General features: G+C 42.1%; 1 protein-coding gene across 1 annotated transcript in view; it reads right to left on the bottom strand.

Moving 5' to 3' along the window:
- pacrg (PARK2 co-regulated) overlaps window positions 1-12,617 on the bottom strand; it is a 125,361-nt gene that overhangs the window by 48,877 nt on the left and 63,867 nt on the right. Inside the window, exons 3-4 of the mRNA XM_072365391.1 lie at window positions 12,169-12,340; window positions 5,234-5,383 (exon numbers count right to left, since the gene is read on the bottom strand). Of these exons, the coding sequence (XP_072221492.1) occupies window positions 5,234-5,383; window positions 12,169-12,340 (322 nt within the window). The remainder of the gene's footprint in view (window positions 1-5,233; window positions 5,384-12,168; window positions 12,341-12,617) is intronic.

The following is a 12,617-nucleotide window of genomic DNA, read 5'->3' as shown; positions in this document are numbered from 1 at the left end:
ATCAGCTGACCTTTAAATTGGAGCCGCCGAGTGACTGCATGCCCAAGGGCTGACGCGCACACCTGATTGGTTGCTTCGCCCCAGACCTGCTGACAATAGAAATTAACAGAGCCAGGTGGGCATGTCCGCAGGCGGAAGGAGTAAAGGAGTGGAGTGAGATAGGGAGAGATGGAGGCAGGGAAGGGGGCTGTGTTATTATAACAATGTATTTCCAATATTTTCCTCAACCTCCTGTCTTTTCTTAGGCTTCAGGAGAGAAGGAAAAAGTCATTATGTGCTGTGAAGCATGCTAACGTTGGAGTAGGTAAGAACAGAGGAGCTTGATATTACCTGGATCTCATGTCTTGCTCAGTTATCCTATTTCTCCTTCCATGTAGCTTTTGTCTTACTGTTCTTCCATTCTTTTTGTATTTTAATGGAGGAGGGGTCTTGGCAAACTGTGATTGTTTGATAGATAGATACCTCCTGTTGAAGAGAGAGATATGGAGGAGGAGTTGGGGGCTGAAGATGAGGTGCATGTTCTGTTGTCTGCTGGGAATAGGAGCTGTGTGTGTATGTGAGGGATGATGGATTACACAGGGGCCATGGGTTTCAGTGTGTATGCGTTTGTATGTGTGTGTCCCCTTCATTATACTGCTATGTATGCAGGAAAAGCATGGCAGTGAATTAATTTTTCACAACGACAGCTGGAAAAGGTCATTAAATAAACCAAATGTTAGTAAATGGGAATCTCCAGGAATTAACTTCGACACCATATATGCAATAGTGCAGTGTTCTGGCAATAAACGAGAAGATTATGTTGTGTTATGGACAGGGGCACAGGTGGTTGAGTACGCAGGCATACGCTTGGCCTTCTGTCAGATTAAAATTAGTTGAGAAAAATTCTTGTGACTTGGTTTGCTTAGATTTGACATGTTCATCATCTCTATTCACAGTGGATCGAGTGTTCTTGCCTCCTTCTTCCCGTCCTACTGTGAGGGCACAGCGATAGGTGGGATTGGTTAACGATGGTGAGGTCAGCCAGCTCTCCCAGCTTATTTCCATTCCAACCATGAGCGTGAGCTATAACTGAACTGCCACATTCACAAAGACTTCCAACATGAGCTGAAATGGTACCATGTGATATGCAGATAAACCAGACAGAGCAACACAAAAATCTCACCAGTTGCACCGGTACACAAGAACCACAAATGGTATCACAACCACTGAGTGTGTGTGTGTGTGCGTGCATGTGTGCAGGTGCCAGAATGTGTATGGGTTAGACCTTATCATAGACAGCCACATTCTTTTCAGGAAGATAAAAGGGGCCAAATGAACCTGATCACAGCCGTGTGTGTGTGCATGTGTGTGAAGGAGAGGCTGTTTGTCAGTGATGAATAGTAGTTTAAGGACCTACACCTTGCAGATAAGCAGAGAAAATTATCAGGGCAACAACAACAACGTTACAATGTAGGTTAAAATAAGTACCAGAGGAGCCTTCCAGACAAACAGTAACAACAGACACAATATTCAGCCATGCAGAGGCTCAAGTTGTTCTGAGAAACTTCCTGTTATGTAGCCTTTGGCCATTGGTGCTTTGGTTATACAGTGAAATAGTGGAGCTGACTACAGCAAAGAATGTGGACACAAATCCTTAAATGAATGAGCACTTTCAAGTCATTGTCAGTGTGTGCTGCTTACAGAGGCATGCACTTGTAGTAAAGCCGTTTTCAAATAAGATGTGGTATGCACTGAGCTCGCCGTGGGAATAAGGAGAGGAGGGGGGTGCACATTTGCTAATCGCATCCAATCGCATGGCAGTTTCAAGGCAACCAAAAAGATATCCAGGAAGTGACTTGTTTTTCCAGACATGACACACACATGAATGCTAGATGCATCTCCAAAGCCCTTGCTTCAATATTATTGAGGCGGAGGAGGAGACATACTGCAGCTGAAAGGTTCATATTGTTATCATGGTAAGACAGGAGTTTGGAGAGTATGGCTCATCTGAGAGGTGCACCTACAATGACTGCTTCCAGATCTGCTGCAGGCTGAGTATGGGGCAATTTAACATCCTGTTGGAGAGAGTGGTATTCACAAAAATCAGAGGCAACGTCAGGCAGCAGATGACTTTATGGAAAGTCTGGCAACTTGTCTGGGGGTGGGTGATTGGTGTAGATATGTCAGATTCCCTACGATTGGACACATCGACATGTTGTCAGAGCGCACTCCGCCCAAGTTGAACTTGGAGATGGGCTGCACAGAGCTGATTTTGTCCATGCATCACGCAACACATAGACATGACTGGGTTTAGAAGCGGAAGGCAGTGCAGCCCTTATGTAATCCATTTAAAAAAAGTTTATCTCACTTCAACTAATAAAAACAGCTCTGTGCAAGTTTACACAGTTAAATGGGAAAACAGTTGAAAATGATAACAAATTCCTTTCCACTATTCGCTATTACCGTGTGTTAATTGTAGCTGGCCTTTGACAATGTGAATTTTCTCTATATAGGTTTAACTCTGCTATCTTACAAAATTTCATAGACTCTATGAGCTTCTTCCTGATATGACGCGCAGATGAGTTCCCTCCTCCGGGCTCAGATAAGGAATTTGCTGGATGACGGAGCACATTTCTCCTTCTTAAGGAACATTGTAGCATTTCATTAGGGATAAAATTCATCACTGCAAGCTAGCAAGAGAGCTGTGCAGATCATACAGGAGGATTACCTACGCCATTCTCAACTTTCTCTCTTGCACACTGATAGAATTACACAAACAAACACAAAGAAAAGTTGATACACAAAAGGCACAAAGCAAACAAAAGCTGAGAGAGCTGATTTAGGAGATAAAGGAGAACATCAAGGACGGTGATACTATGTGATCGCTCATTACTGTGCACTTCAAAATGATGCATTACTGGTAGGCCAAGAGTGGCAGCTTGGTGTTAAACAGGCATGTCTTTTTTCTTTTAGAACAGTGGAACCAGTTTTTCAAAGGCCAAAAAGGATACCAAAAAGGCTGAACATGAGGGTTGTGACTCTGCACTTCTGGTCAGAAGTCCAGAGCGTTGTTTGAGTGAAAGGACAACCGGGGGTCCATTTTGGATAAGTTCCAGATCTGACCTTGGAAAAATGGCTCAGATAAGGCCTGTATACAGACCAATTTAACAGGTCACAACCCTGTCTAAGAGTGGGAACAAGTGTGGAAGCGTGTGAACACTGCCAGGGGGATCCGTCCCATGATGAGATGTTGGCGATATCTAACTGTAGCTGTGACCCTGCAGCAGAGGCTGTCAGCCTATTGATTCATAGCTCGAACAGCTGGGAGACAGGAACAGAGTCAGGTTGTGTGGCCTCAACTGGGACACAGTGTGTAAAATTGTGTATATGTGAGCGTGTAGTAGACGTCTTGTACAGCATCATGTGCAGACCAAAAACGACAATGAGAGATGGAAACAAAGGCTAGGGCTTTCATATATGCTGAAAGCCAACAGCTGCATATGGGACACAACAGATCTATTCATGACAGATGTGCACAAATGTAGACACGCATACACACTTGGCACATAGTGGACAGTGGCCCCGTTGTGGCTCAGACGATAAGAGGGATGCCATGCAAGCTCTGTGAGTTACAGCGTGGGAGAGCCAAAGGGAGATGTTACCACACGCTACTAGACAGTCCTCTGTGTCTTCTGCTGTATTAAACACAAAGACTGTGCCTGTCTGCTGCAGGCAGCATGCTGGCTCGGGTTGAGACAGCCGACTGAGCGTGGGATGGACCTGCATTTGTATGTAAGAAATATTAGATAATAGATGGACTTCAATGAAAGCTTTGACGTTGATATAAACGAAACATAAAAAAGGAGAGACCAAGGCACAATGAGATACAGAGAAAAAGTATGGAACAACAAGTGTGAAATGTTTGTGTATTAGCAGAGAGAGAACACCGAGCTCTGTGTCTGAAAATCATCCATTCTCTGCATTTCAAGTCCTATCTGTAAAACTGTAAAGCGGGAACATATTCACTAAACTATACCTGTGACTCATTTACATGTTTGGATTGCTTTACTTTGGTTATATTTTCAGGCTCAGTTACAGTCAAAATGTACAAACTTAACTCTCCTGGATGACTACAAACTGCTGAGCAGGAAGCACATTCCTTGTTTAGCAGATCTGATTTTGAGCTTTGGCAGCTGTATGAACCCCTCTCTGGCCCAGACTGGTCTCTCTGGGAGAGGTCAATGGTGGGGATGTCTGCCAGGTGAGAGGCTGGCTCAGGTTTAATCAATGCCTGCCAGAGGAGGACACACAAGCTTGCAGGCAGGTAGACAGGCCAGCACTGTAACTACCAGGAAGAGATAAAACTATTCCTGGTGGGGTTCACTGGCCAAATCCTAAGCTTCCACTGTGGAAAAACTCACGCTTCAAGACGGTTTAGGGGATTGATTTGACAGCTAATTTACAGAGGAGATTTGCATAAGGCCATGCGCTAATAAGGGAGGCTTTTCTTTTCCGTCTTTTGTCTTTCTGTGCTATCTCTTTCTGCTCTATCCTTCCTTTTTTAGACCACAGCAAATAGTAACAGATAATGTAAGGGAATTAAAGAGACAAGAGATTCAAATTGGATATTGATTAAGAGACTAAAGCCTTGTGTTTTTTCCTGTTAAAGCTTGTGTTTAAATGATTGATTCACAATGTCAAGCTCTACATCCAACTGTGTGGTGCTTGGGAATGGTTGTGCTTCTATGCCTTCAATGGGCCCGCATCATGTCAAACCAAGCTAAGTGCTTTGACAAAGCCACACAAAGAGCCCTGCCTATCTGGTGCCAATCTCCCCAGGTCCTGGTGTCACCCAGGTGGAGGCTTTCAGAGAGAGCAAGGACAAAGTCTCCTCCTCAACAGCTCCACACAAAGCAGCCTGACTGGCAATAGAAAAGTCTAAATTGAGCTTCTCTGTCATGTGGATGCTAAAGTAGAAAAAAAGGACAACATCTGTTGAAGTCACAGAAAAGAATGGATAGAGTTTTTTTCTGCCTGGAAGTCAGACAGTCATATTAAAGAGAGATAGATTTACCTGTTCTTAATACGAGCGGCACACTACATCTGAATAGCCATCACTGCTGTTCTTCAGCTCACTGATGTCACATCAGTTATAGCACAAAAAAGACCAGCTTACACAATACCTGCTCCACAAAAGTACAGCCACCATCTGTCCATGAATTAACACTCACCAATTTAACCAACTGGAACTTACTGTTCTTGTGCTTGAAGAGGTTAAAAATAGGGAGGATCTGCCGGAAGTATGGGACCATGGCCTCCCCCACTTTGTCTGCAGACAGCACCAGGTGCTGCAGGACTTTCAGGGTTGTGCACATCACCTGATGGTTCCTTGTATTCAGGGCATCTGGAAGGCAAGATAAATAGCAAATCACGGCCCAGCCAGCACCAGATTATCAATTAAAGAGGTTTGTGTGGACAAATGGTCAAAGCAGCTTGGAAAGAAGAATGGCAGGTTGTTTGATTTGGAAGGTGGAGGAAGAGTAAATGTCGAGTGGTTCTGACATCTACAATTATGTGGAAGACAAGAATGCCCTTAGAAGAAACAGATAAAATATACTTAAACCTTAACCCCCACACATGCTTTTTTTTCTTAAAAGCACTTCCCATATAGCTTGGCTTTGATTTAGACTAGCTTGTCTGCAATCAGTGATTTCAAATGCACTAGGGAGGCAGGAGTAAGTGAGAGCCAATCACTGGGCTATTTGGCCTTCAGGCTGCACTTAACTTCATCTCCTACTGATAGAGAGAACAAAAGGGAATAATGGTGGGAGAGATGGAGGGCTAGAGAGATCGAGAGAGACCAATATAACAGAAGAGAGAGTATGATGGAACAGGAAAAAAATGACAAGGTACAAAATGTCAGAAACAGAGGTGAAGAGGTGTGACAGGCAGTGAGCAGTGGGTTAGAGAGTAACTTGATTAACCAGCAACCAAGGCAGACATTTTTTCTACTTTTTTGTTTAATTTATCTGTTTGAGCTATTGATCCTTGTGCTTTTTAAAACCTCCTACTCAAAAGCAAACAGCTACAGTATGTCTGGATGAAAACTCCAACTGTCATTTGCTGCTTATTTTCAATTTTAAAAGCAGGATCGTAATGTTATTGTCGTCCCTATTTTGCCGGTAGGCACCTAAAACGACAAAAACAAAACAACGATTTAGCAAAAAATTTGTTGAAATACAAAAAAAAGCTACAGTGTGATCAGAAATTCGAGCTATATCTCCAGAATTGCAAGACAATTTTGGTGAAATGGAACAAATTCGGTGCATCGGGCTTTGTTGCTGTTGGGTAACATAAACGTCTTGCTCCCACTACCAATGTCACTCACTCATTCTTGACACTCGACTTTTTGTGACTGTTTTAGTTGTGGTAACAATAATCCAGTGCAAACATCATTCAATAAACACACCAGACTGAGACCAGCTTGCCTTTCAGCTTTGATGATGGCAGTACAAAAGCACCGTCTACTCACAATTCACAAAAAAATAAATCTTCTGGTGCTGTATTTCAGTTCCATTTCAAAGATACCTGAAGGCAGACAATTTAGATCTTGAAAAAATTGCTGCCGTTGCAGCTAAAGAGATTAGCCATCTATGTACTTACTGTTGTAGAGAATTAAGGCTTAATTTAATGACTGGCTCTGAATTTGCTCAGCCTGCCAGAGAGTTACAGTGAGTTTAAGTTATGTTTGGCCTGCAACTCCATTTACGTTGTCATTTAACAGGCCTGTGCCATCGCCTTTAGGGTTGGTACTGACCAAAAAACGGAAATGAAAGCGAGTGAATAGTCAGAAACACTACTCCGTATGAATGGCACACTTAAGCCTCCAGGAGCCCTTTTAAAATTGCAACAGTCCCTCATATTAATTTACAGACCAATGTATAGTCATCTAAAGATAATACAGATCTACAGATTCATGCAATATACAATACATTCAAATTTGAATGCTGGTTCAAATGTATTGATAAAGATGTGAAATGCAAAAGATATTTATTTATGATTCAATTTTTTTCAATATTTGTAGATCGTCTGTTTAGTTTGTCCATCATGGTAAAATATGTAGATTGCTTGTGGATGGCTTTGGACCAGATACATGAAATCCAGTTTCCACTGAAACACCAAAAGCTCACTTTGTACCGACTGACTTCAGCTGTGCCATGTGTGCGATGCTTCACACAAAATCACACATCATAAATGTCATGGTCACGAAAAACTATAAAGGTATAAGCACAGAGACAGGTTGGACACAGGACTGTCACAAATACAGATCTATAATGGCAAAATCAGATGATACAGTTATCGGTAACTTTTTTATTTCTTTTTTTTATGGGGGGGGTGACAACCAAAAGAACCACTGTAAAATCAACAAAGTATCCCAATGACTGGTTAAAGAAGTCATTTCAGTGACATCATAACAATACCCATCTTTGGATCCTTTTTCAAACTAACCAGAGACTAACGGAGAGAAAGAAAGTTGAAACAGTTTATAATGTGCGGCCGTTAAAGCACCAAGAGAACACCATTATGTTTCCCTCATACCACTGTTTAAACATCCATCAATCCTTGAGTCATACTCTGAAGCTTAGCTGACGCTGGACGATGGGCAGCCAACCTGGACATACCACAAATCACAGGGCTAACACAAAGGACGCACTTCAAAACATCTACAACAGAATTACCACTTGCAGTATCCCAAAACTGTTTATTATCTTAGCCAAAAAAGGGCCATTTTCATTCCACTATGCTGTGGATCTTATTTTCTATCTCCTCCATCCTCATGCCTGTGACCTAAAAAATTGATCTCAGTGCGACATCTAGAAGGATATCTTTATCCCTAAAAGGCTTTTTTGGAGGAGAGTGGAGGCTTGCCGAGGAGCTATGAGTGAGACTGCAATGGTGTACCCTTTGTACAAGTATTTCTGGCATCCGTAAAGGTAGATATATGAGTCACGTTATTACAGGCAGAGGGTAAATATACAGCCGTGGGTTGTGACAAACTATGGAAGAAAGGATGTCTCCTTTTTGTTAAATGCTTGTCACTTCGATTCTTCAGAGCCTCCCTTGCTTGCATCCCAGGTAGAGGAGGTGGCAAGGAAAGGAATCATGGAAGTACCAGTGTAGGTCTTTGGAGTGTGAGAGGAAACAGAGACACCCAGACAAAACGGGTATGGAGGCTACGCAAGCTCCAAAGGGGGATAGTAGGATGAAGCAGGGAATCTTCTTGCTATAACCTGCCCTGTTAAAACAGCTAATCTATACAAAACAGTGACAAGCATGTACACATACAATTACAAACACCACTCATAAATTACACACACATAATTACATGGGTACTTATCTACACACACACACACACACACACACACACACTCTGTAGCAGAGAAACAAAGCAGAAGAGTCACATAAACAACAAGAGGTTCTAAGATTCAAGGAATACTCATAAAGGTTGGATATCTACATGACTGAATGACCACAGAGGAGAGCAAGTTTGCAAAAGTAGGATTTTGCCTGTCAGCGACGAGTGTGCGTGTGTGTGTGTATATGTGTGTGCATGAGAGTCCGTACAGCAGAGGAGATGATGCTGAATGAGCAAATGCATTGTGCTTGATGACATCTCTCCATCTCTGCCTTAGTGTGTCCCCAGATAGACAAGCGCTGAGATATCTGCCATCACTAAGATAAGGTGGAGCGTGGAATGACAGGAATTTCAAACCTACATAACAAACAATGAAATTCTAATTACCAGCCAGCGCAAACAATTTTCCCTGCTGTGACATTTGGTCTGCGGGACTGCTCAATTATTCATTGGCACTCTCGTCTTGCCGAAAAAAAAGGGAAGAAAAAAATTAAAAGAGCAAAGGAGAATGCAGACCAAGGCCTGATATATTAATGCTGGTTTAAAACCTGTGTTGGGACAAATCTGAATAAGGTAATCATCTATTCGTGCAAGGACCTGATTCATTTCCAGTGAGGAAAATAAAACAACGGTGACCTTGTATTTTGCTTCCTGGGAAATGTCAGAGGTAGGGTGACAGCTCAGAGTTTAGTAGCGAATTGTTCTCACACGGTGTATAAATGCACTTTGCAGATCAGAAGAAGATGTTCCCTGGCAGAGGCGTGACCGAGGATCTTCTTGTAATGAAAGTCTCATTTTAGTTCAAAGCTGAGTAAACGTTACACCAATCAACTGAGACTCAGTGTGGACATGACTTTGAATCCTTCTCCCCATTTAAGGAAGACAGAGAGACCCAGACAACACAGTTTCAGTAACTTTTCACCTTTTCTCTTGCATCACATAGGCACTTCTTAGCTGAAGAAAACAATTGTTTTCGCATTCACTTGCATATATATTGGCATATCACAGAAAACAATTTATCATTCTCGCTACTTCAAAATCACAAACTTGGAAAACGAAAAATGTAACTGTAAACTGCAAAAAACACATTTTATACTCTGAGCTTTTTTTTGTCGCTTCCTTTTCAGACTTAAGGACGCTTTTTAAAACAGGGTGAAGGAAACATGGTGTATGGGAAAGAAGAGTTGAGTCACTGAGGACAGAGCCTTGGAGTATAGCATCAGCCCGAGCCTTCCTCATTGTGCATTCTCATTGGGTGACCTGCAGTCATCATCAAAATTCACCAGGGCCTAACGTGGCTCAGTCACTCTGCAGATAACAGCCTGCCAGCCAAACTGAAGATGTATTAACGTCAGAGGAGAGAAACACATATCTTGCCATTTTTAAACTCCAGACGGCATTTTACTTTCTTCCTCTTTCCACCATCCCTTCTTCTCCTCTTTCTCATAGAAAAGTAATTAATCTGCAACGGGGGACATGGGCTAGCGGCTTTGGCGAAACAGGCCTGATTTTTAATAAACTAAAAAGTTAATAAGGAGCAGGCCATTTAAAATTCCATTATCAGGGCGAAGTGTGTGTGTTTTCGTGAGGAGTATAACCATCACCTTCTGCCTGGCCTCCCCAGATGCAAATGACTAAATCAGTTGAAGAATTTGAAATAAAATACTGTTTAAAATAGAGTGGCTAAGTCACGACATGTTGAATGTTAAGTTGTGTGTCTTGATAGGGGATAAAACAGACATTAGGCAGGCCAAATATTTGTGGAAGGATGGTAACAAATCAGGTACCTTAATACTGTGTTTTACCACTGGGTGCACTTTAACAAATATTGATTTGATCTATTATTTTGAAAATGAAGCTAACACAATTAGAAAAAATGATAAAAAGCTGTGATTGTCATGCATACAGCAGACTTAAGATACATTACACAGTGTGATGTAGGATGGTTAGGACCTAGCAGTGTGAGCTCGGTGTAGTTCAGTGCCAGGGTCAGTCTGTCATCGTGTCTCCATGTCTCCAAAGGACCTGCCTAGTGTTGGCCGTCACGCCCCTCTGCCTCCACAGACATCCAACACACATAAACAAGACACACACTCTCACTTCAGACACACGTACACACCAGCAGCCAACTGCCCATGACATGAACACTACCACAGGCTCGCTGGGCGCCACTTAAAGGCTCCCACTTTGAAACTGACACTCCACTTGGCAGTGGCGCCAAACAAAAGACAGTTTGTGTGTGCAAAAGTGTGTGTGTGTGTTTTTGGCGCGTGTGCCAAAATTTTTCAACAAAAGCATCGCTTTGAAATCCTCCAACTTCCCTGTGCCTTGATCATCCTTGTTATCGGCCCACAAACCTCTCCACTTTACCACAAATTCTGGCGTCTATTTTTGAAGGCAGTCCACTTCAACCCGAGACACGACCTATCCGCCCACCTCTATCTGCCAACTTTTTGTGTGTCTGTGTGTTTGTGCGCGCGCGTGTGTGTGTGTATGTGCAAACGTGTCACAGCGGAAAGGTAAGGAGGCCCAGCCCGATGACACAGTTAAATGTAGCATGTCACCGCATTCATGGCAGATTACCAGGCATGCTTTCAGAGTCAACTTCTTCCAGCAAACGCAAGAACAAGGACGCTCCGGCCTGAGGGTTAATGTAATAATAGGAACAGTATGGCTGCGAAACCAAATTAGGACGTCATATCGGGAATGGTTGGATGGCGATGTTGTTGGTAGTGTGGAGGAAAGGTGATACTTTTTCTGTCGGTGGTTGCACTCCACTGCTACCACAAAAATCCCCTCAAAAGGCTTTAACAAAGACATTGTGTCTCATTATTCAATGACATGTTAATATATTTATTAGACAATGATTAGATGATGTAGATTATTCTAAGCATTAATAAATAAATTGATTATGCAATGAAGATAATCCAATTCAGTGTTGATAATACCATTATTCCTGATGTTAAATCACCTAATATCAAGCTTTTTTATCAGCTCTACTAAGTCTTTTATTCGATTTGTGCCCATAAATTGGGTGTTTTATTTGCCTTTCATTTATTTGATTCAGCAGATGTTGTAGATTCACTATCAGCAGCTGGGAAGGCAAACAGAGATCAGACACTAACCATGCTAAATGATTAAATAATTACCGAAATTAGAGGCTTCAAGTTTACTTGTCAATCATTCATAAAATAATGCTAATACTCCCTTTAAGCAGGTTTGCAAAAAGGCAAACTGCAGCCCAGGACAACACATTTAAATAAATCACCATGATGCAAACTGTGAATACATCTTCATCATCTCGACTGCATGTGTATTCGCTGCAAACAGCACTGGCAACAAAAGTGTTTCTTAGCAGCACATGTGGTCTAATTGATGGCGATGTTTTCCTCAGTTCACAGCACAGCTCAGCAGGTGTTTTCATAAGCTGCAGCGCAATGAGCACTCTCAGCCACCATGGAGCAGCGCCCTTTCAAAGCAAATTGAATACTTGCCATATTTTAATCACCTAAAACTGCTTTGAAAATTGTTGTGTCTGCACATCCAATTTTAGCTCTAGAAAAATAACAATCAGGTAGCACATGTTTTAAATATGCAAACCTTTAGTTCTGATTTTAACACTCTTCTAAGGTTTTTAACAGCACAGCTAAGATCCTCTAACTGCAATGTCGTTTTTAAAAAAATGACATTATAGGAAGCAAGGGAAGTAAATCTGGAATTTGCTTTGTGTGACTGGTAAATAATTTTGTGAGCTGATACCTTCTCTGACTTACTCTTAATGGGGATGATGAGCTGCGGAATGACAGGAAGGATCTTGGGACCTCCACGGTCCAACATGTCATGGATTCCCTGGCGGGCGAAGAACTCGTACGGATGAGCAGTCTCACATAAACCATCAAAAAACAGAGGCAGGTAGTGATGGTAGTCCAGCTTCTCGATGTCCACCTGAAGAGAGGAATGCACATTTACATTACTGGTATCATTAGCTGCATCTGTCAGCTACATGGATTGAGAAAGAGAAAGGGGGTAGAGTTTTTGTATCAAAATTCATGTTTTTTTTGTTGAGGAAATCAATTATTGCCTCTAGTATTCAGTATTTGGCTAAAGATCAGTTCATTCTTTGCCCTTTATGTCTGTTTGTCCTTGGCTTGGAACAAAATCTAGGGCTAATGCTTATCTTGCTGCCATTTATAACCGTTGCAATAAACACCCACACACACCA

This window comes from Leuresthes tenuis, unplaced genomic scaffold, assembly GCF_036924035.1.
Source record: "Leuresthes tenuis unplaced genomic scaffold, fLeuTen1.0.hap1 SCAF_15, whole genome shotgun sequence".
NCBI lineage: Eukaryota > Metazoa > Chordata > Actinopteri > Atheriniformes > Atherinopsidae > Leuresthes > Leuresthes tenuis.
Note: the sequence above shows the minus strand (reverse complement) of the source record. Positions and strands in the feature narration are given on the sequence as shown.